This window comes from Atractosteus spatula, chromosome 9, assembly GCF_055471065.1.
Source record: "Atractosteus spatula isolate fAtrSpa1 chromosome 9, fAtrSpa1.hap1, whole genome shotgun sequence".
Lineage (NCBI taxonomy): Eukaryota > Metazoa > Chordata > Actinopteri > Semionotiformes > Lepisosteidae > Atractosteus > Atractosteus spatula.
The window spans coordinates 10427671-10453367 of record NC_142714.1 but is presented as its reverse complement, the minus strand read 5'-3'; the positions used below and the strand labels follow the sequence as shown (position 1 = coordinate 10453367).

The window sequence follows — 25697 nt, the reverse complement described above, 5'->3', positions numbered from 1 at the left end:
TTTCTTAAAGCATCTTTGCTTTAACGCCCATGGCGACAAAAAAGAGTAGCATTTTAGTAGAACATGTTATTTTAGAACGTTTAGTCTTGGACTAATAACATATAAATGTTTTATTTGTTAGTTTATAGGCCAAGGCTTACAGAATGCATGGCTCAGTCTCTGAATGCCTCAATGGCGTCTGTGCTGTTTGATCTCTCCAGGCTGGCAGAGAAGGAGAAGCAGGTGGCAGAGTTGCAGCGCGACCTGGCACAGATGCAGGACTCCTTGGAGGTGCACAGGAAGAAGAACAATGTAGGTGCACATGTGCAAACTGCCCACACAGGGTGCTGAGGCCCGTGTGGGAGCAGGGGGGTGAGGGGGGTAAGTGTGAGAGTCATGGCTGTGCTGGGACAGTCCTAGGCTGTCGTTCCTAGACCCTGTGTCCTCCGATCCCGAAACCCGAGGGTGAAAGCCCAGTTCAACTTTCAGACATCCTTCTCTCTCCTTCCCCCATAGCTTTCTCCTTTTTTCCACTTGGTAACACGGCTTTTCCAACGGGAGGATTTTAAAGCTTGTCCTACTGAAAAGTGCAGCAGTCCTCTGGCATCCCAGTTCAGCAAGCATGTTTGAAATGAGACAGTTTAAGTTTCTATTACTCTGATAACTAAGAGCTTAGCTGAAAGGAAAACCAGGAGACCATGTGCCCCTTGAGGACTGGAGTAGTGCATGTAATTGAACAATTACAGTAATTCAAGAATACTACAATACCGCTAGATCTCTTAGAACTAAGTGAATGTACCCATGATGTCTGAAGGTGCCTTGGGGCCAATGGTCTGACAGGAATTCCCACATCTTAATTCTGACATTCTTCCATTTAGTGATAGCAGCACAGGAAACAGTTAGAAATGAGGGAGTGTTCTGTAGCTGTCCAGTGGTGTGATTTTCTCAGTCTTACCAATAGCACTCTTGCCCAGTTCCCTGTTGGCAGCTCCAACTAAACCAAAAAAGGTAGAAAACTGAATTTTACATTGAAAGTCTTCCGTATTTGGACAGAATTGAGGAGACATTGAAGATGATCACAATAGAAGATTCCTTAGCCAAAATGGCATACTCTTTTCCTCGCACTTGTTAGTGCACTATGCATGTAGGGTGAGCGTGCTTTCAGGGCTCGTCGGCTGTTTTCTCAGGCAAACGGATGGTGTTTGGCAGAGTAGAAGTCTTGCTTGGTTTAGCCGAGGGAAGCGAAGTAGAACTTGGCAGTAATCATGCAGTGCAAGCACCAGCACGAAGGACTGAATTCCTTTTTCACTCCACAGAGGTGGAGTGCTGACTTGTGTGAGATCAGCAGCCTTGGCAGTTTCTGTGGCAGGTGTGTCGCTGTTAAAGCCTTTGCCCTTTGAATGCACTGCATCAGTGTACCTTCGCGGACGGGCTCGGCAGCATGCTTTGCTGTGGCATGCTGTGGGCCCGGCAGAACAGGTGGATCTCGTGCAGGTCTGACATAACGTGGGGCCTGGCTGGACTAAGGAGGAGTGTGGGCAGTGGGAGGGGTTTTCAGTCTAGGCTGGGCTTTATAGTGTCACCACCCAGTCACATAACTCGGGGGTTCCCAACTCTGATCCTAGGGGAACACCGTTGGCTGGTTTTCTCTACATCTCCACTGCTCCTGGTGGCTTCAGTGATCTCTTTTGTTTAAGACTTTTATTTAAATTGTTTCTTTGGTCAGTACAGCGTATCAAGAAGACTGTACTTCAAGAGTACCGTTTTGAACAACTTCAGCAAAACAACTTTACACGGCTTCTCCTCAGCTTGCTTATTGCTTACTGTTGTTTGTAATTAAACAGCTCTTGCTAGTCAATCAATTGATGAATTGACACAAGTGTGAATAACTATCATTCAGCAATGAAATTGCCGAAAGCAAATTTACAAGTGCATGCTAAATAGGAAATGAAAATCAGTTAGCCTATGAGAAGGAACTTGGCTGGAGTAAAAACCAGAAGACGGTGTTCTGCAAAGTTGGGAAGAGTTGGGAACCACTGCTTTATCATATAACCTGTGAGGCTTGTCCTTGCTGTAGAAGCAGTCCTGTTAACGTGTCAGCTACTGGTCAGTGTCCGCTTGCCTGACCTGTTTTTTTTTTACCACAGCAGCAGAGAAGTCCCTCACGGAGGTTTCTCTCTGAGGATCAGTTAAATTATAAAAAAAAGTGTGTTTGGGGGTTATGGGCATTCTAGTTAGATGACCAACGTTTATTTTGTATAAGGAAAGACAAGTCTCAGACCCCATTGTCCTGAAATCTTGGATCCCTGTTGTGTCTGTGGGTTTTATCCATTTCTGTATGCTTGTTTTGTGGCTGAACTGAAAAACGTATCTCTCTGAAACTGACCAGGAGCTACGTGAGAAAAACTGGAGCGCAATGGAGGCTTTGTCAGCCACCGAGTCCGTGCTGCAGGGGAAACTCAACAAGATCACCAAGGTTCGGTTATCACCTCCAGTCTGCTTCACAGTACAGACAAATCTGACAAAAACCAAACAAGAAAAGTGCTTTGCACTGAAATGCTGCATATTCATTTCCACTCAGACTCTTGCTGAGGACAAACGAAAACTTGAAACTAGTTGCATAAAACACTTTTTAGGTAGTGTATATCTTTAGTAATACAGATGATTTTCCCCTTAACTTGATAACTGACTTCAGTCCTCTTTAATGCTTGTGCAATGCCCCTGGATGTCACAGACGTTCAGGGGAGAGGAAAAGCTAATGGGGAAATGGACTTGAAGGTATTTTATGCATCTGGCCGCAGATCTGTGCTTTGCTTCCACGGATTCTTTGCCATTTTGCTTACCACACCTATTGAACTTTACCATTCCTGGCTTATACAGAATCACTCTGTCATCTGTGTTCAGAAGGTTTCTAGAAAAAGTAATGTAGTGCGTTTGAAACTGCGACAGCCAACCATTGTCTTATTAGTGTGAAATAACTATCTTATCTTAAAATATCTTGAAACTGGAGCTAATCTAATTTTTAACAGATAGGACCTCTGCACTGGTGATTTGTTCAGCTGCAGTGGTCCACAGCTGCTCTTGATTTTTAAGTTACTGTGATCTGCTTGCCTGAAAACCAGCAGAGGTTCGTGGAGTCCTGTTTACAGAGGCAGAGTTTGAGAATGTGGGTTGAGGAACAGTCCAAGTTCACGGATCTGTCCTGGAAATCAATATGCAGTTACTGATCACTGACTTCACCTAATTTCCATTAGCGTGAATGGGTCATTTAATCCACGCTGCCCATCCTATACCTCTGCTCTGTCTCCTTCCATCCCTGACCCCTCTGCATGCCATCCCATCTGCATCGTGCCCTGTGACCGTCTGCCATTTCACTGTGGATTGTCAGACGCATTGATCTGTGCATAACAAATCTTTTTAAAAGTAGTCCTCCTGTGTATGCTTTTGAGTTCATGTATGCAGGCTAGCTTTTGTGTTTGGCAGCAGAAGTCAAACCTTCTGTCTCTCGCCACTTGGGATCAATGATTTTTTTTTTAAGATTCTGTACACTTTCCACAATGATTGCACTTTTTGCTAAATCTTCTGCAGTTCTATTTTGGGCAGGACACTTTTTGAAAATGCGAATTTACAGTAGGTCTTATTTTGTTTTCTAATGAATAAACGCACTGATGTTTTCCGGAGCATGATGTCCTTCATCTTATCCCACCCTGAGTTGCACACGGTTGCATGGCTGGGCTCTCCACCGTGCTGGAGGTGCTGACCTTGAGGACTTTGAAGGGTTTTTCTCCTGCTGGAGTAGAAGAATGATAACTTCAGAATGATGTGATTTTCATTTATAATGGATTGTTCTTTTGCTTTGCGTGCTTCAAAGCATCGGGAAAACTGCTAATCACATTTAAGTGCAGTCGATAATTTCAAGTTGGAAATAAGAGGAGGCCATTTTGTCCATTTGATAGTAGTTAATGCATCCAAGGATCTCATCCTACCTTTTCTTGGTATAAACCAAGTCATTTACTTTAAGGACATGTTTGGGTAGCTTGTTACAGCCTCCCACAATTCGTGATGAACTAGTGAAACAGATGTTGGGCGTCTTGCAAAAAAAGGCTTCTCCAGCTTTATTATTGTTATTAGTTTTTATTAAAAGTGACTTAGATTTGTGCCCGTTTATACAACCAATTATTTCGTGGTGAAGTACCTTGTTCTAAATTACAACAGCAGTGCTCCACCCAGGATGTGAAGCCCCCAGCCTTCAAGTTCTGATCTCAGAGCCTAAACCACTCCCTCACCCAGTCCTCTCTTCCTAACATCTGATGAGTGGGAGTGATGCCAGCTGAGTCCGTGTGGGAGTGTGGGCAGCCATAGTGTGGCATTGTTCATCTTTCAGGGACAATGTATACCCTGCAGGCTAAACCCTCCCCACTTGGGACAAAGTGTGGTGCCAGCAGCAGGGTACTGAAAGCTCAGTGGTTTCTCAGTCCTTCCTCAGTGGTACTTGTAGCTTGGCTTATTTCCACAGCTCCAACACCATGCATGGTAACCTACAGCTGGCTAGCATTTGTTATGTCTGTTCTTAAAGGTAAGCGTGTGCTCCTGCTTTCTGTAGGTATTTAGGATTTGATATGCAGTGTATGACCTCTACAAGGGCTTTCATCTTGTCTATTAAAGGATGAGCGTGTTATCAGCCCTGGGGGCGGAGCACCGGAAGTAGTCTATGAATAACAAGTTCTTCAGACCTTCTGTTTATGTAGCAGTGAGGATGGCACACAAGTGCTGTGCAAAAACTAGATCGTAGGAACATCACTTCAGCAAAACGGGGATGGAAAACTGTCACCTGATAAGCAGTTACTTGAAGAAGTTAGGTACCAAAGCAATATTGTAGCGTTTTGTGCCTCTAGGTGCCATGTCTTTGTGCTCCTCAGTTTAATTACCTGTTTTTAATCACTGGCTGTAATTAGGTTTTCTGCAAGAATTAGATAGAAACAGAGAAGAGGCTCTTTAAGACTCAAGAGCTAGAGGAGAGGAGATAGGTCTTCTCTAGGAAGCACTGACCCGCTGCAGGTTCTCCATCCATGGGACCCTGCCAAGCTGAAGCATTGTTGATTTTCAAATGCCTAGTGAAAAGAAATTAATTAATGGGGGTTTGTTAATGGTAATGTAGAATTGCTGTGTAATAGATGTACCAAAAATTCATCTAGAAGGCTAGATTAGGTCACTTAATCCAAACGCCTTGTGGAACTGACCCTCCCGTGCATGTACATACTCGTAGGGACTGTCGTTGGCTTAGCTCTGCAAGTCCTGAGATCTTCCAGACGCCACGGTGCCCTCGGGCCGCTCCTTTAGATCCGACTCGTCCTGGACAGTGAACGTATTGTGGGTGTAATTTCTTCTAAGTGTATTTAGAGCTGCCTGATGGGTTGTGTTTGAAATCACTTTTCAGAGCAACAGACCGAGCGCAACAGCCGTCTCTACCTCCTGGATAGGGAGGGGCTTCTCTTTGTGCTGGTGTGGTCCTTTGAACATTTCCTCCCTAGAACCAATTCTTCCACGTGTCACGTCTGTTTCCAGATATTCATCCATTAAGAACTTTAACTGTCAAATGTCTAGAGCGCTGTGGCTCTTGGGTACAGGAGTAGATGTTGCAGCAGGAGGTCATACCACACCGGTATGCGCACCGAGAATCAGTACCTGGTTTTCATTTCTGATGTGTGCTGGTAACCAGTATCCTGTCAAGTGAAGATTGTCTGTTGGCTGGAAGTGAAGGCAGAAGCTTAACTTTTGGCAGGGGTTCAGGGGGAAGTGAGCTCTGAGGACTGAAGTGCTGGGACTGTGCTTGTTCCTAAAGACACCAGGATGTGTTGCGGTGCTGCAGTGTTCGGGTCGGCTGTAGAGTGCGACAATTGAGGCTGAAAGCTTCCAGCGCTAGTCACTCAGAACAGAAGACTCAGGGACTGGAGCTGACTTGAACGAAGAGAGTTGATGCAAAGGGTGGATCTTCAGCCACCGGCTGAGATCTGATGGGTTTTATGGCTATAAGGTTGTTTCTGATTACTTGATTTTAAGTTGGTCTTTGTAACGTTTTTTGTAATTGCATATATACCAGGTGGAAGTAGAGTAGGCCTCAGGGTGGTTAGAACAGAGTAAATGAGATATGATCATGATGAAATTACAAAATTGCTCACTGCCGTTCTCCTGCAGTGAGGCCTGTCTGTCATGCTGGGGACTGCAGTTATTTTACTGAGTCTCGCCCACTGCAGTCCTGGCAGGTGTGTGCTTGTGCATGATTTATATCCGCATGGTTCAGTGCCGTGTGTAGGTGTGCGTGCGGTGTGAGGCCGTGAGTTAAAGCTCGTCTCGTTGCCTCTACAGGAGAGTCAGAAGGTCTTGGCTGAGGCCGAGGCTCGGAGCAGAGAGGTTCTGCACAGGCTCTTTCCTGACGTGCCCCTGCCTCACAAACAGGTAACCCGGCCTGAATTGCTATGCTGACGCTAAATGCATAAAAACTGAGTGCACATGCAAAGGGATGAGTACAATCTTTTTAAATTTGTACTAGCTTTTTTTAGTGCTCTTAAAGGGGATTTGATTGGTATTCATGCAGTCATGTAGGTTTCTGCCTAGCTCCTTTGCCAGTTTGTAGTAGTTTCCTGGCTGCAGTGGTATTATTTAAAATAACATTTTTTCCCTCTTTTTAGAACCATGAGGAGTGGCTTCAGGAGTTTGAAAAGGCAGCAAGAGAAGTAATGAGATCAGCACCGGCAGATGGGGTATCTAAGGTGAGCCCACGAATCCCTCAGGATCTGCTCTATAGGATTGCCCGATTTGAGCGCCAGTTAGAAGCAAGGTGCACAGTGGTTAAATAAAGTACGTGTCCTGTTCAGAGTAAATGTTTTGGCACAGTTCTAAAATTGGGAATTCAACAGGTTTCTGACTGTGGCAAGGCATGATCTGCCTCTCCGAGGGGAGGAGTCTGAGGGGTGGGAGCAGGGCACCGCGACAGAGTTCGTACCTGAGCTCAGGCCTTTGTCTCTGCAGGAGCTGGAGGAGAAGCTCAGGGAATCGGAGGAGACCCAGAGGATTCTGCAGAAGGACTGCGAGACGTACAAGAAAGTGCTGGCGGAGACGGTGAGGCCTGCTCTGGGAAGGGAGTGGGGGGGGTGTCATGTCCTTGGCGCCTGGGCGGCTGTGACTTTCCTTCCTCCCCCGTCCACAGGAGGGCATCCTACAGCGGCTTCAGAGCAGCGTTGAGCAGGAGGAGTCTCGTTGGAGGGTGAAGCTGGAGGCGTCGCAGAGTGAGCTGAAGCAGGTGGGCCCGGGGGCTCCGGACGCCCTGAGGTGGGGCGCATAGCAGAGTGGGGTGTTCTGCCTGCTGAATCCCAGCGCCTGCCTGTGTCTCTCTCTCCTAGGTGCGTGCCAAGGTCGCAGTTCTGGAAAGGGACGTGGATAGGCTGAGCGTAGAGAGCATGGAGGCTGAAAATGTGAGTATCTCCCAGCACTGCCAGGGAAGTCGGCATGCACACGGCATGCTGAAGACCAGCTGCCCTCATCTTCAGCTTAGTTTTCTTTATTATTGAAACGGTTAATTTCAGACAACCCGTATGATTGACCGAGGCATGAGAACTGCTGATCTTCAGTTGCAATGTCATGTTCCAGTTAGCGTGCCTGCTGGTCCTGTCAAGGTTCCTGTTGTAATTGAGGTTGCATGCAGGTGACGTTAAAGGCTTTTATGGGATCCTGTGCACGGGTTTTCTTTTCTGAGAAAACCTGGGCACTGCCGTGCTGTGCTAGTGTGATTGTTCGTGTCTTTCGATGTCGGCTGTGGCAGGAGAGGCAGCACCTGGAGGCCGAGCTGGGCAAGGCGGAGCGGGAAAGTGCCACCTACGTGTCCGAAGTCAGAGAGGTGAGTGCACAGCCTGTAGCTGGGCACATGGATCAGGGATCAGTCCTGCCATAGATGCGAGCTCACATATCCTGGGCAGCACCTTGAGCTCATTCTTTCACATTGCTGTCCGGATCCCAATCTGTCCCATTTCATTTCCCCCGAGTTATCACTTCGGCAAGACTGGGCAGCTGTACGATTTCTTAAGAAAGCTTACAAACAAGACCATTCAGCTCTTCCAGGTCCTTTGGTTATTGGTAGCTGATCCAAGGATCTCATCCAGCTGTTTCTTGAAAGAAGCCAGGTTACCAGCTTTACCAACAAAGCTGGGAAGCTTGTTCCAGACCCTGACCACTCTGTGCATAAAGACGTGCCTGTTGCAACAGTCCTTTTAACTGTTGACATCCATGTGTTTCTACAGCCCTTAAGCAACCCCTTTTGTGACTTTTTAAGAGCTGGTGAGCCCTAGGTTTTTGGGATTGTCTCCTACTTGTTTGGAATCAAGGCATCTAAAATAGTTTTAAACTTCATTTCAGCTGAAAGATCTGTTGACTGAATTGCAGAGCAAACTTGATGGTTCATATACTGAAGCAGTCAGGCAGAATGAGGAGCTGAACTTGGTAAGACCTGTCGCGACAGCGTAGAGCAGCTGCTGTCCCACAGTCCTCTGGGGCCAGCAGTCAGAGGGAGGGGCCACTCTGACTCAGTGGATGAGCAGTGGTGGTTAGCTCATCCACAACTTCAAAAGCGTGCCATGCAGCAAATCAGAAAGATTGTTCCTGCTTTGTTTCAGCTTTTTACATCTTGCCCAATGGAAGCTGTGGATGACAAGCCATTCTGTCCTGCTCGATCTTACTGGGCCCCACTAACATTAACACACATGCTGACAGGCCTGGAAACCTCACTACTATTACTAACGCGTTTGCTCACAGACAGCCTGTCATGCAGCACTAACACAGTGTCATTCAGTGAAGGGGATGTGCAGTGTAATAGCTTACACCTGGTCAGAACAGGGTATTCAGGTTAACTACCTTCAGCCCACTACATTTTGGTTATCTAGGGAGTTGTGAAAAGTAATTTTTGCATGTTGTCACTTTGGCAGTATTTTCTGTGTCTATGATGCATATTTGAGGTTTTTAATGTTACCTCTGTCCTCATGTAAAACTGTCCTGACAAACATGCCTTCCCTCTTCCAATATAATCCCACCGAAGAGGCTGTGGTGGGTGAAAGGTGAAACCACTGAAGAGCTTTGACTGTTGCTGATACTGGTCTACAGGGCAGTGCTAGGTCCCAGCTGGACTGTACAGTCTACTGCCTGTAGCCTTGGAGCACAGCAGGCTTAGGGGCAGTGTTTTCCTCACTGTGGCTTACACACAGTTTCCCCACAGAGTATGCTTCAGTCAGAATCGAGTGACATGCTGAAAATATCCTGCCAGCAGCTCTTCAGTCCGGCTCGTTTTTTGTTGTACTTGCCTTGTTTGGTACAAGCATCTCTGTAGATTGTCAAAGCTTTGGCTGCCCCTTACTGGATAGAAGATTTCATCCATTAAATAATGCAGACACACACCAGGATCCTTTGGGAGATGTTAATTTGGTGGTGCTGGAGTGCCATTCCCACGCTGTATAGTTCTCAACTGCTTTTTGCAGTGTTCATTTATCATCAATCATCGAAGCCCAAAATTGCCCTCCCAGAAATAGCCAGGGGTATTGCCCATCAGATTCTAGCGTATCTGCTTCAGTTAGACTTTGTGGACTGTGTAGATCCTGAGCCAGATGAATCAGCTGTGTCCTGATATCCAGGGCTCGGGCACTTCAGGCCTCCTGCGTGTTCTGGGAAGTGTGTGACTGCAGGGGGCTTATGGGTCCCTTGTCTTTCCCCTGTGCTTCAGTTGAAGACCCAGCTGAATGAGACTTTGTCCAAGCTGGAAGCAGAGGAGAGCGAGAGGCAGAAGGTGGCTGGGGATCTCTACAAGGTGAGCCCTCATTCCGCTTCGTTTCGCTGCAGGTTTGGCAAGGCGGAAGATGATTCGGTGTAATTGAATGCTGCAATGCACTTTGGAATCCAGTAGTTTCCATTTTGGAGTACTAGTAATCCTGGAACGCAATCTGGCCATCTGAAACGGGACACGGGAATTGTTTGATGTTCCTTCCATATCCTTAGACTTGCTGCTGTTTTGTTTTGTTTTGTTTCTGCCCTGGGAGATGAACCATTTTAAGCAGGAAGGAAAGGGCATGTCTTTCTTTGTGCACAAGGCGTCACCAGTCTGCAGTCTTCGTGGGCACTGAGGTGACCCAGTCACACTTTCTGTGACCTTGCTCCTTGAGTGGGAGACACCAAGGGACTTGTGTCTTTGGAGCTTTAAGGAATAACCTGCTGAAAAGACTTGACAAGACCAGGCTCTTTTTGCAGTCCTTCACACGAGAAGCCCGCACAAGCTCAGGGATGCACTTGGCCTCTGCTCTCTTCCTCCTCTCAGGCACAGCAGTCCCTGGACCTGATTCAGGCTGAGATTCTGAAGGAGACGGCACAGGTGGACCTGATAGACAACAGCACCATTGAGACGCAGAAGGTGAGCCGAGGGAAGGGGTGGAAGCTGTGGGGGAGGCGTGGGCGGGGACTGGTGCGCGTGAGACAGGTGTCCTGTGTGTGCATCTGCCAGAGTGTGCGCGCGCGGTTGGCTCTCACTGGGTTGTTGTTCGGCATTGGTGGGCTGTAAGCTCAGAATGACAGATGGGGAATGCAGTGTGCACACACGAGTACTAACCTGAATAGGTGTCCCCACAAAGACGGCAGCTATTAGGAACAATGAAAAAACGTCATGATGAGGGCATCGCAAAGAAGTGTTTATTTTAAAGAAACCAAACGGCATCTTTCAGCATCTCTCACAGCTTATTTTTTTTCACCCTGGATCGAGTCTCACTCCAGTTGAGTATAGGCTAGTGAATAGAAGAAAGAAGTACAGGAGGTGATTGGTTATCCTACGTCCTGGCATGGTAAAGGCTGCCAGATGTTCAAAAAGTGATTGCATTTTGAATTTGTTTACTTTTTAAAAAGGTTCTAAATAATGCATGGACTACTTAAAAACACAGAAATAGGTTACATGCAAATTTGAAGTGCAGTATTGTAGAATAAGTGCTGTATAGTACACACGCATTGCATCAGCTCGTAATGAAGCAATAGCATTACATTTAGACTGTTTAATGATAAATCAGTTTAGAAATACAGAATGGTGTTTTTGCTGTATCGGCCCGTGATCAAGGGAAAATGTATTTGAGATGGTTGGTTGCTGAACCATCGATGATCTCCTGCAGTACAGTACGCCTCTGTGTGTGTGCGCGTGCGTGTGTGCAGCTTCCTCCCTATATGACCCCTTGTTCCGTTTCCCAGGAAACGGACAGGAAGGAGAAGATGGCGGCTGGGTTGAACCAGACTGTGATGGAGCTGCAGCAGCTTCTGCAGGCCGTCAACAGAAAGCTCACCAAAGGACAGGAGTGGGTAAGACAGGGGCTGGGGGCAGGGGAAGTTTTTTTTTTAATCTAGTGCCTTAAAAAAAAGAACATCCCAGCAAACATCACTAGAATATACCTGGGTAAAAGCAGCTGTCAGAAATACAAACTGACAGATTCAGAAATGGGAATCGGGAAAGAGGTGCTGGAGCTTTGAAAAGGGAGTCGCGATTGATTTTGGATCTCTGCGTCTTTTTTGGTTTCAGAATGAGGACAAATACCCAGCTGAGGCGTAGAGAGTCGGGGGAGGTCCTGCCTGTGACCCCCGTCTTAACACAGCCCCTCCCGCCCGTCCTGATCGAGTCCGAAACACCAGCCGGACTGGCCCGCCTGCTACTGGAACGAGCTCTGCTCCCGGGTGGACAGGCGTGGGCTGAGGGGAAGGGGGTGGAGGGGGGGGGGAGAACTGTGGTGTCCAGATTCAGCAAATGACAAAAGAAATAAAAAAAAACAGATTTCACAAAACAAAATCCAACTTTACATTCCTGAAGACTACAAAAAAAACAAGAAACGGGCAAGCGCTATAGACTGCAAGCAATGACCTTTAACCTTCGTTTCCCCTTCGTACCAGACTTTTAATACGACGCAGAATTGTTGTTTATTAGACGATCCGACTGGGAGACAGCTCCCGTCTTTAAATGTGAGTTTTTAGGAACATTTTTTAAGGAAAAGGAAAAGAACACGGACCTACCTGTTGCATTTTATTCACTATATGTTGCAGCCTGGGGCCCAGGGGGGCCAGGCTTGTTCAGAGTCCACCGGCACCGGCTTGGCTCTGGAGGTCCAGCTTAGTGACCTGGGCTTGGAGGAGAGGGCCCGCTTGGACCCGGAGCCCTGAGAGACGTGCTGTGCTGATTCAGCAGGCCAGGCTCACACGAGCAGTTTGACCTATGTTATTAGTGGGAACACAGGCTTCCTCTCTTTCGTCTTTAGTAATCACTCCCTACTCTGTGGCTAATTTCATTCATACCGATTTTATTTTTGTTTTTTGTAAAAGGTGACAGTTAAAAAAAAATTAAAAGGGATGCTTGGTAATCCTGTGTCGGTGTTCTGAATTGCAGCTCGGGCAGTAGCAGCTGTACCCAGAAGTCCCTGTGAATCGGACACCTCTTTCAGGGGGCCGAGAACTGTCATTTTCTTGATATCGTTGTTTCGGGGTGACTGCTGGTGTGTCAGATGGGGGGGACAAGCCCGCGGTCCTCGCTGTAGTTTGGATTGCTGAGCTCTGCCATGTACCCGTCAGGAGAGGCTGAAAGAAAGCTCCTTATGTGGTATAAAAATGTTACGAGTTGCAAACGCGAGGGAACCATTTGGCCCATCTAGCCTGTTGGGTAGTTTTTTCATCCAAGGTTGTCAACCAGACATTCCAGGAAGGAAACCAGGATGGCTGGGTAAACTTCCGCACTCCCATAATCCTGTTCCTCTTGTTTTCCACGTTGACATGCACGTCCACATCGTTTCCACCTTTGTTGTCTGGTTTAAATAAAACTTTAGTATAAAGCTTAGTGTATGGCGTTGGGGGTAATTAAGCAATAGCTTTAAACAAACGATGTGTGTAAAATACAGCGGTCAAGGGTAGTTTTATGATCTGCTCTCCTGTATTCCCTCCAGTAGCCACTGGAGGGCGCTCATGCTTTAGGATTTGTGTGGCCAGCTTGTTTAAGCATTTCCACATTGCACGTAGGTCTCTGAATTACATCCATGGCCGGACATAGTCTAGCAGGATGTCTGTGGGGGGGGGGGGGGCTGCTTGAGCACAGTGGGACCCATTTCACCCACCAGTGAAGTGCAGTGTCCATGTGTCAAAAAGGCTATATTAAAGCAAGGAATTATTGACCAGTATGATCCAAAAGCCTACAGTAGCAAAACAAATTCTCCCAGTCCCTGCTCTGCAGAAGGAGTGCGTGTTTCAGAAAGCAGGTGCCTGGAAAGAGAGCCAAGCTCTTATAAGTGGACACTCTGAAGGCACTGGGAAAGCACAGTGAAGACAACCGGTCAGTCAGGGGTCATGACCACATGCGGCAAACACTGGGTTTACTGTCTGTTACAGCCATGACCAGAGGTCCATTACTGAAGGCTGTAAGGCCAAAACATCTGTCCTGATTGTTGCGTGGTACAGGTTTTTTAAGACAATCTGCAAGGTGCTTCATCCGGGTTGTGCGCAGACCATTTGCTGAAGTTTGGGGGTCTGGGGTCTGTGCACCAACGCGGCTGAAGGGACTGACGTTGGTTAACCTACAGAACAGAACGGTTGTGGAAATAATGCTGATGGGCTGTGGGAGTGTGCAGTGTTCATGTTAGTTGGAGGCTCCCTGATATTCCAGGAATGCTACAAAGAACAAAGCGCTTAAGTAATTAAAACAATACTAGGCAGTCTCTCATGAAAGGATCCACTGTCTATTTTTCCCTCGAACCTTCAGACAAATCTCTTTAGGTCATGTTTGAACAATCCCATTTCTGTGTCCAAAGGGTGTGTTCAGCACTCCCTTCTGGCAAGAGAAGGATTATTTTCAGAAAACTTTATCTGGACCCTTACTGTGTTCTTCCCCATTTTAGTCCAAGAAGAAAGAGGCTAAAAGCAAAAACCCAATTTTTAGCAGCCGCCTCTACAGAGATATTAAAGCTTATTGGAGGTCTATGTTCAGTCCGTCAGCTTCTCCTTTTCTCGTCATGCTGGTTTTCAAAGAGCTCGCGGGCTGCTTCTTAGTGGGCCCAGTTCCTTCAGAGCCAGCCGACGGTTGCCCCATTCCTGTGGGCAGAGATGTATTTTATCTGGGGGTAGCGAGCTCCTCGTGCGCTGGTTTGCTTCAGGGGAAGGAGTGTGGGAGTGAAACAGACGGAAGAAGAGGCCTTTGAGAGGGAGGGAGGGGCAGGTTCAGTAAGAAGACAGAAGTAAGAAGTGCAGAAAAACAGGCACTTTCTCTTTATAGGCTAGAGGTGTGGCCCAAGTCCTTAGTTGTCCGTTTTATTGGGGTGCTGGGAGATTCTGGTGTTTGTTGAAAACACTTCATCTGCAGTCCCCCTAAGTTGGAAGTATTGAAAGATTCAGGCCTGTGCATGTTGCTTCTGTAATATTCTGTGTTAGTTTCTTTAAAATGTCTGGAAGCAGCGTGTTTCGTTTTGTGAGTTGTTCTGGAACACAGATGGGATTGTTTTATGCTGCTGTGGTTGGTTATTACATCAATACACCTTGATTTGCCTGTGTGAGGAATTAGCACAGTGCTCCTGTCCCGTTCCAGTCCTGCCGAGAAAGAGGCACCCTATGTTAAGCTGTACGTGGGTGGCTGAGGGAACTGTTACTGAATACACCATTACATCCTCAATAAGGACTCCAATCCTCCATTTTCATGCAATTCATTTTTCAGAAAAGGGAGGGACACGCTTGCAACTGAGATGTTAAAGCGCAATAAGGATGGATGACATGCCTTTCCCTGAAAGTGCCAAGAAGCTCTGCACTGCTTTCAGGGGTGCAGTTTGAAAGGCTGGGTTCCTGTGCATCTGCTGTAGCAGAAGAGGGTTCCCAGGTGGCAGCTCCGGTATCTCGGGTGGATTGGAAAAGGTTGCAGAAGTGCCAAGGTCGGAGAGCTGAAAGGGAAGTGGCGATCACTTTTTGGTTCCCTTTTTTTAGCAAGTTTGTTCAGATAAACAGCCTAATTTTGAAGATCTGTAGTTCCAAAAAAATCCTAAACAATGCAATGAAACGTACGAGCGTGGCTCCTGGTTTCATCGGGACGTTATCATGCTAAAACACCCTCCGACTGGGGGAGAACATGATGACACCTCCTAGAGCTCGCTCACTGTTGGGGATGTACTGCTCGTACTGGAAATTAACATTAAAATTGCACCCTACAGTGCCGTGAGGAGTTTGTCGAAACGCCTGTACCCTCAGGAGCAGAGTTGAGGGGGTAGGCCAGCAATGTTTCAGCACAGCGCTGCTTGAACTGGGGCTCCAGAAGGCCTAGCATACAGCACAGCGGGGTGTGGACACCAGTGTTCGCCTCTGTCCTACTGCATGGGCTCCCAGAACAACAGGGGCCTTTGTAATTCTCTCGTATCAGCAGATAGCATCCCCGCTACAAGCTCGGCACATTCCTGCCATTCCTCTGCCTGTCACGCTGCAGTCAGTTGACCCAGTCCAGAACAGGCCTGGCTGTGAGGAGGAAGGTGTCCCCCAGCTGTTTCCCAAGCACACGGGCAGAGGGAGGGGGAGTTGATGACGTTCTGTCCAAGAAATCGACGTTTATCCCTGGACTTTCAGCAGGCCCTGCTTAACCCTGGAGGAAGAAGAGGCATCACAACTGCAACATCAAGGAAAGTGAGTGTGGGCCCACAGGGGAAAAGAGAAGGAAAATGTAGATAAAAACCAGGTGGATGCCTAAACCTGGACTGGCTACGTGTGTTAACGAATGAGGCAGTTCTGGCTGGACATTTGTTTATGGTTGGCCCTTTCCACATTCCTACCTGTGGCTCTTTCTCTTATCTGCTCATCACATAAACTCCAGCAAGGGGCTGTCACCTTGACAACTGGTGGAATCACCTTAGCAACTGACGCGGGGGGTCTCCGGAATGACTGACCGGCGAGATCAGAGACGTTCAGGACTGGGGCCCTAAACCCCCCTCCTTGTCTTTGTTTTGTTTGGCCCTTGGCTCACTCTGAGTTTTGCATTCCTTTTCACATTGTCTTCTCAGTCTAAAGGGTATCCTACCGAGCCTTGCTCTGTCGCCAATAAGGACAGAAAAAAGGACACAGACGAGATGAGGCCATTCAGCCCATTCAGCCTGCTTGGTAGTTAGTAGTTAATTGATCCCAGGGTCCTGTCCAGCTGTTCCTGGAAAGAGGTCAGGATGTCAGGGTATCGGCTTCAACAACATGGCTGGGTAGTTCGCTCCAGACTCAAAACCTTCTCGCTAAAGAAGTGCCCCCCGTTCTCAGTTTTAAATAACTGTCACATAAGCCAGAGAGCTTCCACTTGTGCTCTCTGGCTTATGTTTCACTTGTTCTGAAGTAAAACTGCTGAATTGAGCATTTTGAGAGCTTGTATTGGGTCTCCTCAGAATCTTCTCTGTTTAGGACTAAAAAGGTTCCGTTTCTTTTGCCTGTGTTTCCAAAGCTGTAATATCTTCTATAATGTGCTGACCAAAACTAAACACAATAGTCCAACTGAGGCCGTACTAGTGTGTTATAGAATTTTAACATATTTCAACTAATGTAAATCCCCATTCAGCTCTATATCCTCACAGTTTTTTCTTTATTTCTTCCCCACATTGTAGAAGAAGTAAATGTTGTTTCATATCCCCTTACAAGCAGCAACTGAAGCATTTGTCAATGCTAGACTTTACCACGTCTGTCAGTCACTTGATTAAATTACTTCACACCCCTCTCCCACTTCACACAGTTGAGTTGGAGGGTCCCCCAACTCTCTAATTCAGCCCTATCCCTCCTCTCAACCCAGAACAGGGCAACTCCTCAAAATTCCAGGACGCCTGCCCCTCTGGAACGGCACTGAGCACCTGCTCTCCATTAGGAGCGCGTTTGTTCAGAAGTGTCTTTGATCTCCCGAGCGGCTGCGATAGAGGAAGTGAAGATGCTGAAAAAGAGCTCTTTTGTGCCGGCACTGCTATACTGATGGACCAAGCGTGGTGAGGTAAAGGCCTGATCCCCTTGCAGGAGGAGAGGATAAGAAGAAGTTCGGCACGCAAGCCGTAATGTGCTGGAAATTGCAGCATTTAATTGCATTGGGGAGTCATTTAAAAATGTGTGGAGAGCAGGTCAGAGTCGTGTCCTCTGAGAAAGGTACAAACTGTACTATTCTGCCTGTTGATACTTTGTCCTGCAGCCGTGGTTATAATTAGTAAATCCATTCATCGGTACTTATTCATGAATTTTAATGAGCTTTACTTGTGGTGCTTCGATTCGGACACCTGCATCCGTGTTTGTTATAAGGTTAAAGTTCTTCCCTGGTTTGGTTCTAGATTAATTTGTCTACGTCTACTACCAGACATGCTTTCTCACTTGAAACGAAAGGTGGTTTAACAGTAATATAATAGGTTTGATTTTTGCAGTCACTTGGCGGACCTCAGCATAGTCTGTAGCTCTTACAGACATCTCTTTGCATGTTAAACAAGTCTGTGCACCTAAGTGCTGTGGAACAAACTGAAAGCAACAGCAGGGAAAGAGGGCAGGAGGAGTAAAACCTGTAGCATTCTAGTGTTGCACTTTTATTGTGAACTTCATAGCAAGCTGATTATTCATACAGCGTATTGAAAGCAAGCAAGACTGGAAATATTGGTAATCAGTTATGTTTTTCACAATGCTCTGCCCCCTTCTCCAGTCTGGAATATGTTAACCAGTTCAGCTTGACTGCTTCAGTCCTTGGTGAATTATCTTGGCCCACAAAAAAATCCACCCGTCTCAAGTGGCCCTTGTGGTTTTCCATTTGAGGGATCTCGGTAACGGTCAGCTGCTGACAGAGCCCAGCTGAAACGGGTCACATCTGGATTACAGGCCTCAGCCTGAGATTCAGACAAGCTCCTTTATGGACAGAGCCACTTATGAGTCTCCATGTTTTGTGCTTTTTAATTAATGATCTGCATCCCAACGTGACTAGATTCTTCCTTTCTAAGCTAATCTCTTTTGATTATCCTGGCACATGGTGTGTCCCCCTGAGCCTGACACAGTATCGCATGGAAGGCCATGTGTTGTCAGAGTGGGTCACAGGAAGTTTCTGGGCTCCTGCGCACACACAGGCACATGACACCGACCTTGAACAGTCACCTCTCTCACTTCACAGAGGTGGCACGCCAAAGTTTGCAAACATCGATAGGAACCTAACCAGCAACTGTATCTCCATGGTGACAGGACTCTTCCTCCTTTGCTGGCTCTCTCCCAGCATCCATCTGATTTTAGATAAACCCTCTAATCCCACACTGTCACGCAGCGCAGTCATCAGTGTGAGAGAGAGGCACACAGAGGGAGATGGGTATCTCCCGTTTCCTCAACCTCCAGCCTGCTGTTCTGCCCGGATCCCTGCTTTTGTATGTCTCATCCAGGTCCACACTCCCCTGGTCATTCTGGGTTTCTCACTTCTAATATCTCGCCCACTTTCCCCTTCTTTTCTCTCATACCTCATGCCCATCCTTGTGGCCCAGACCTCCTCCTTTACTTGCTGCACCTAGACTCAAACCACAAGTGCACAAAACATCCTTCTTTCCAGATGCTCTTTCAGCCCACTCTTCCTTCCTCTCTCTTCGTCTCCCAGCTCAAATCCTTTGCCCACATTGCCTCTCTCTTCCCGTGCAGAAGCTCTAACCTCTTCCACCCCTCTAGCTCAGTGTTTCAGCTCTTAACCCACACAGCTTGGCTCTCTCCCATTAGCTCGGCTCTAACCTCTGGCCCACACTGCCTCCCTCCAGCTGTGCTGTGTTGTGAAAGGCAGTGTGCTGCTTCCTCCTTGTTCAAAGCTGTGTGAATTTTTCCCAGCTGCTCCTCCACAGTGGAGGTGGGCTCCAGACCGCAGAGTGCATAGCTAGCATTCCGTGGACATGTGGCAGTCTCACTGTGGGATTATGGCTGTATCGTGCACTGATGTGTTCCAGCACATCATCCAGTCTGTTACTGTTAGCACTCCAGATCATGTCAGTAGGCTGGTCCATGTGCCTTTCCCTTTGGAGTGGCTTGCTGGCATAGTGGGCTCCACAGTAATGGGAGTGGAAGTTATTGAAACTGAAAGCTGCTTTTGCCTCTCCATTATCTTTGAACATCCATTGTGCTGTAAGGCGCCAATGGACCATATCCTTTCTTCTTCATTCTCTGCAAGCAGTACACACTCATAGGACAGGTCCACCCGTTGTGTGCAGTTAGGATACAGAACATTTTGTGTCCTGTTCTCCTTCAAGGTTTTGATGGGGAACAGTTTTTTAGCTTGCTTGTACGTGTGTTTGTATGTCCCCATGTCACAACATCATCTAGAGCGAGCTCATCCTCTGGTCTTCTTGGAGAGACCAGCAGGCCCAGCTCTGCACAGGCTCCCTCTCTACCACACACACAGATAGACAGGCCCTGCAGGCTCCCTTCCACTCTGAAGCAATTAACTGCACAAATTGAAATTGATCTGCTGGTTAATTACCACATGGAGAAGAGTTGTGGAGGGGAGGAGATGGGGCAGATGGGTTTAAAGGTCTGTGAAGTGTGGGCAGCTGTGGACAATGGGAGGGTGTGAAGTGGGAGCTTGTTCTAACAATAACCCTGAAGATATTTTCAGCTTAATATAGGAAGAGACAAATTGTGTCACAGTTTTTAAAAGGGAGGATCTTCATGAAAGTAGAAGCGCAGAATGTATTCTGATCAATGAGGACCTTTTACTTATGTAACTGACCTCATTATGCACTCAGATGAACTGATATATCTATCCCCACACATAAAGGGGGGATTTTTTTTACAAAAGAACTTTGAAACATTGCCCTGCTGAAAACCTGCTCTCCACCTGGACCGGAACTGACCACTGTGCAATGTCACTGACAGTGAAGAGGTGTGCTTTACCTGCAGTAAACCTCAATGTCTCAGCACAGGCAGGAGATCCTGATCATCTACCCATGCTGTACGCATCAGTGTCTTACCACAGGCAGCAGATCCTGATCATCTACCCATGCTGTAAGCGTCAGTGTCTTACCACAGGCAGCAGATCCTGATCATCTACCCATGCTGTACGCATCAGTGTCTTACCACAGGCAGCAGATCCTGATCATCTACCCGTGCTGTACGCATCAGTGTCTTACCACAGGCAGCAGATCCTGATCATCTACCCATTCTGTACGCATCAGTGTCTTACCACAGGCAGCAGATCCTGATCATCTACCCGTGCTGTGCGCATCAGTGTCTTACCACAGGCAGCAGATCCTGATCATCTACCCGTGCTGTACCCATCAGTGTCTTACCACAGGCAGCAGATCCTGATCATCTACCCGTGCTGTGCGCATCAGTGTCTTACCACAGGCAGCAGATCCTGATCATCTACCCATGCTGTATGCATCAGTGTCTTACCACAGGCAGTAGATCCCGGTCTATGCATGGTTTTTATTCTAGCTGAGCCCTCAGTTAATGAATTTAAGTGTTGATTTATTCATTCATTCTTTTGGGATGTTAATAGTTGGTCATCATTTCCAGATAGCTACAAGATTTTATCAGTACCCTGACACCTTTACTTTTTAGGACCCAAAAACTAGAAGAGAAACCTCATAAGAACCATTATGAGGTTTCATTCCAGTTATAGCTCAAGCTGAAGTGTAATACAGTAAGGCAGTGGGGTCCTGAGGAGCAGATTTGCTGTAGATACATGTTCAGGGGTAACCACGGAATGGGAAGTGCTGTTGACATGTGACACTATTTTCTAATTGAAATCTGGAATAATAATCTCTTTCCAATTATGCCCTGGGAAAACAGCCAGGTCAATGATGCATACTGATGCCTGGACCTACACTATCCGGTTAAAATAACTGAACCTTTTTAGTTTTGAACAGAGATCTGTATTCAAATTGACCGAAGGCTCTGACAAAGTCAGTCCAGAAACAACAGTGAAAGAGGGAAAGAGGAACCGGAGGTTAGAATGTGGAAGCGCATTTAAAAGGGTTTGAAAACAGGAACAGGGTGTGCTTCTGTGTGCAAATAGCTGTGGGAGTTTTGAACAAGCTTGGATCAATTAGCTACTAACTACAGATTACCTAGATGGGCTAAATGACCTCCTTTCATTTGTAACTTTTCTTACAATTTTATGACATATCACAGCTGGAAAGGGTATTTATGTCAGTGTTTTTAGATTACATTAATCTTGTGATGCCATTTATCAAATGTAGAATCTTTATCCACCTTTCCGTAATTGTTTTTAAGAAACAGGACAACCACACCCAAAACAGGAGAAGCCTTAATACTTGGCCAGGGCTGCATCAAGGTCAGTCTGCGCTCTGGCTAGGACGTGTAATCAGTGGCATCTGCCATTATAAAAGGCTCACTGGCTTCGTTGAAGAAGCAGTCCAGGACCGGGCGGTGTGTGACTGCGCATGTGAGGGAGTGCGAGGGGCTTCACGTGGGTGGAGAGCAGAGGGCCGTGGGGAGGGGGAAGTCAGGGTTGGGCTTCTGGCTTTGTGCTTGTGACAGACCTGCTGACTGTGCCATCGAGAGAGAGAGAGAGAGAGTTTCAGCAGCCCTCAGCACAGCCTGGAGCCGCACCACAGCATCTGTCCTCCGCCCACTTACTCATCTCCTCCCTGTTCGCCCTGTACCGGGACTCAATCACGGACTTCTGGTGACTTGGCCTTTTCTGTCGCCGCTCCAGTGGTCTGGAATGCCCTTCCTCAGACTCTACGAGAGAAAGACTTTGACTCTCTTCCAATCCAAACTCAAAACGCAATTTTTTTTTACCGCAGCCTATATCTGTTTTCCCTCCATTCTGCATCAACATGAATGCTCGTTTTTCCTTTTTTTTTTAAAGATCACTTTATGAGCCCTACACAATTTCTTGTATTAGGAATCTGTCTTATCGCATACCCCAGCTTGCTCTCCATGAGACACACAGACAGGGAGAGAGAAGCTTGGGGTCAGAGTGCAGGGTCAGCCATTTATACGGCGCCCCTGGAGCAGCTGGGATTAAGGGCCTTGCTCAGGGGCCCAACGGAGTAGGATTCCTCTGCCGGCTGCGGGATACAACCGGTAACCTTCCAGCCACAGGCGCAGATCCTTAGCCACAGAGCGACCGCACCACCCCAGTTTTACCACTATGTACAGCGTGCTTGGGTTCGGAAAGGTGCTTTATAAATAAAACCAATTACTATCACTCCTTTCACTCCAGACTCGCGGCCCAAAAAGAAACAAGGGCATGAGAACAGTTGCATACGACAGGGGGACGTCTGGCAGGCACACCGTACCTGTTGGGGAGTTAGCAACACATTGATCCAGCCGTTTCTCGAAGGAATCCAGGGCATCGGCTTCAACCACGTGGCTGAGCAGCCCGTCCCAGACTCCCGCCACCCCTCTGTGTCAGAAAAGTGTCTCCTGCTCCCACATTTAAGTGCATGTCCTCTCAGTTTGCACTGCGAACCCTGTTCTCCTGTTCCACTGGGGGATCCGAAGCTGTCCACTGGCTCGGCTCCGTCAAAACCCTTGAGGATTGTGATCACCAGTGCCTGGTGGCTCTTTGTTAGACTGATTTCAGGGCAGCATCATCTTTTTTTTTAACATAACAACAATAATTGTACACATTTTTTTTCCTTTATTGCATCTTACAGTTTTAACAACATCACTTGATTACAATTCTGCGTTTCAGCTGCGTTTTTATATGCGCACATTCTGTTGGTGCTTTTTCTTGCTGTCCCACGTTGTCTAGATGGTGAAAATGATGTCTTTTGAAGGCATCCTCAGTGCTCAGTGCCCCCGTCTTACATTAATAGTTTATGCATCTGATGCCTCCAACCTCTTGTTGTGACAGTTTTTTCCCGGTTAGTCTCTTTCACTAGAAAGGCTCCACACACCTGGAAACCTTAAACACACAAACCTTCTTATAACAGATTTGGTTGTTTTAATGTGTGTATGGTGCCATGTTCTTCAACAGCACAGCTCATCTCCCGACAGGCAGGCTAGGCTGATAATGATCACGCCGCTCTGCTTGCTCCTGAACGGGCCATTAGTTCTCCTCATTCAGCAATGGCGTTTTATTTATTCTGATACACTGAGAGTCCATAAGCAAGTTTTGTGATGTTTAGCATAAAAAAAATCATTTCACGATCTCCTCTGTAAATTGAAAACAGCTTTTGCAGTGTGCACGGGGTGCCGGATTAAATGTTTGGAAAATGTTTTCTTATCTTAGTCACAAAATTCCTTAAAAACTATCGGTCCCAGTATATCCAAGTACATTGTCTCCAATTCCGTTTTCTTTTATTTCTTTGGGTAATAAAAATGTTTTTAGAAACTTTTTTTCTTGCTGATCGAGACCAGGTTAATCTCCGGTCCACAGGACACTCAAGCGATTTAAGGCATTCTTTTAGCTCAGGGTGTCTTTCCTGTTTTATACCTGTTAACTGTACCTTCACAGGATTTCATTCATCAAAATCTCACAGCACCACTGAGGCCCCGCCCCCCGTTTGAATGGTATAGTCCAATAACAGGCCGGAGTACTGGAGACACCCCTCTTGACACACCCTGGTGGTCACACCCACTCCTAAGAAGCAAGATTAAGAGTTTCGGCTATTTCAAAGCAAAACTCCTTTCGCGCTACAAGTCACTGATCTAAAAGAAATATTTTCCATTTTAAGCACCCCCCCCCCCCACTCCCCATTTATTTCCTTCAATACTCTCGCAGGGCTCTGTCTTTTTTTACAACTACCTCAATGAATCCTAACTGTTGTCCTACTTCACTAATGTAAACCATACGTTCTCTTCTGGGCTAGGCTTGATAGAGCCCCTTCACCTGTGAAGCCGCTGTATTGTCAGTTCTCTTCGAATAAAATAACCTGGCAGAAAAATAAACGCCTTAGAATATTTTAAATTTCCCACACGACAGAGGGCAAGAGGTTTATCTCTTTAAGAATCCCCTCTCTTTTACTCTTTGTTTACATAACAGCAGGGACCAACCTCGCACCAAGAGTCAAGAATGTGGAGAACTAGAGGGGGGGTAAGGCAAAAGAAAACCCCATATTGCGTTGCGTATAACTAATAACGGAGAAAAGACGTATAATTATGATGAACTACTCTGTTTTAAATATAAAACACTCCATACGAAGGCGCGTTTTGGGGAAACGTCATTGTTGAAATGAAAGCCTGCTCACGCTTTCTCCCCCTCCGTGAGCAAAGGTGTGGTCGATGGTACATCCCGCCCCTGCTCTGGGCTGTTTTTGTGTCGCTGTTTCAGAGCCCATCCAGCGGCCAAGTGGAGAAGTACGCTGTGGAGTGGAGGCACTTCAAAACAAAAGTTTCTCCCTCGTTTTAGACGTTAAGCAGACGGGAGAAGAGCCGGCCGACTCACCGGAGAAACACCTCTCGGCGGACGCGGCAGCAGCTACACGTGACAGATGGCTCTAACCCACTCGTTGTGAAGGATTTCCCTGCTCCCTGTGTGTGTGTATGTGTTTCCCCCCCAGCGGTGAGGACGACTGGTTTTTGTGAGCTGCGTAGTTTGCAAAAGCCTGATGTTTTCGCCGAACCAGGAGGAGAACTGCGCCCCCATTAAGGAACCGGTGAAGTACGGGGAGCTCGTCGTGCTGGGGTGAGTGGGAAAAGACGGCTGCAAGGTCGGGGATCCGTCGGCTCGCTCGCCGAGCGACTTGCGGTACTCCCGAACTTGGGAGAGGATACGTGCTGTACACATCACTCAGTTGTACAGGACTTCTTCCGCGCTGCGAGAACAAAAACCCGATCTGTTCGCGCATCCTAGCCACATACCTGTCATCGCTGACGGGGCGCCTCTCGTCGCGACGTCTTCCCGAAGGTTAGTTGTCTGTTTTCGGGCAGTTCGAGGCAAAACAGTTGCCGGAGAAGAAAACAGTTGCTTAGCGCGACGGACGCGGGCGTCCCCGTTCAGTCTTAAAAGCCATCTGGGGCTGCTGTCCGGGCGGCGACGGGGGGCTCTTCTTCGGCATGTTCGGCCGCGATTAAAACACAAAACAATCAAACAGAAAAACAAAGAAATCGTTACCGGTTCAGGTGGCTGGCGCTTTTGATTTCCTCGGTGGGTTAAACGGGGGGGGGGGGGGGAGGAAACGCGGTTGGGGAATGTCCTCTGGAAATGTGCTCCCCACCGCACATTCCCGGGAATCGGGCAAGCCCGTTCGTGGACGGTCCGTTTGGAGCGGCAGGCGAGGCGTGCAGAAGTCGAGAATATTTTCTTTTATAAAGGCGCAAACGTCGCGGTCCCAGATATTTCTGAAGCTGTTGGGCTGGCTGTGTGCGGATCGGGTCTTTCGCGGCGTGTATGTAGGTTACAGTAGTTGGTGAGGGAGAGGGGGGGGGGAGGGGTTGGAAAAGTCTTAGCTACTGTACTAATCGCGGGATTTCTTTTCGTGAGCAACCTGGCTTGACCGTGTTTCTCTCCCCCCACCCGCTTTCCAGCGGTGGGTTATTGTGCCACGCCGTGTGCTTTCGTGCTTGGGAGCCCTCGCAGCCGGGATGTTAGTTTGCTGAGTGACCAAGTTCGCTATCCCTAACGTGGTGATGTGGAGGAAAAGGCAGCTCCCACATGAGGTGTCCCACATGATCGAGCTACCGCTGGGCCAGATTGGAGCAGCTCAGCTGAATCGAAAGTTCATGCCCTGTGGCCCTTATCCGATGTGTTAATCCCCCCCCCCCTCACCACC

General features: G+C 47.5%; 2 protein-coding genes across 9 annotated transcripts in view; both read left to right on the top strand.

Moving 5' to 3' along the window:
* The window catches only part of ktn1 (kinectin 1), a 34446-nt gene extending 22047 nt beyond the window's left edge, over positions 1-12399 (top strand). For 3 of the 8 annotated variants that reach the window (XM_088925554.1, XM_088925555.1, XM_088925553.1), the window contains 13 exons: positions 201-291; positions 2369-2455; positions 6346-6435; positions 6669-6749; positions 7009-7098; positions 7187-7279; positions 7380-7451; positions 7799-7873; positions 8389-8472; positions 9743-9826; positions 10331-10423; positions 11242-11349; positions 11567-12399. In XM_088925554.1, coding sequence (XP_088781680.1) covers positions 201-291; positions 2369-2455; positions 6346-6435; positions 6669-6749; positions 7009-7098; positions 7187-7279; positions 7380-7451; positions 7799-7873; positions 8389-8472; positions 9743-9826; positions 10331-10423; positions 11242-11349; positions 11567-11596 — 1078 coding nt within the window. In that variant the 3' untranslated portion in view covers positions 11597-12399. The remainder of the gene's footprint in view (positions 1-200; positions 292-2368; positions 2456-6345; positions 6436-6668; positions 6750-7008; positions 7099-7186; positions 7280-7379; positions 7452-7798; positions 7874-8388; positions 8473-9742; positions 9827-10330; positions 10424-11241; positions 11350-11566) is intronic. The other 5 variants (XM_088925558.1, XM_088925557.1, XM_088925560.1 and 2 more) reach the window with 3 other exon arrangements.
* An 11855-nt stretch (positions 12400-24254) lies between these two features.
* The window catches only part of peli2 (pellino E3 ubiquitin protein ligase family member 2), a 31739-nt gene continuing 30296 nt past the window's right edge, over positions 24255-25697 (top strand). The window contains exon 1 of the mRNA XM_088926004.1: positions 24255-24610. Coding sequence (XP_088782130.1) covers positions 24534-24610 — 77 coding nt within the window. The 5' untranslated portion in view covers positions 24255-24533. The remainder of the gene's footprint in view (positions 24611-25697) is intronic.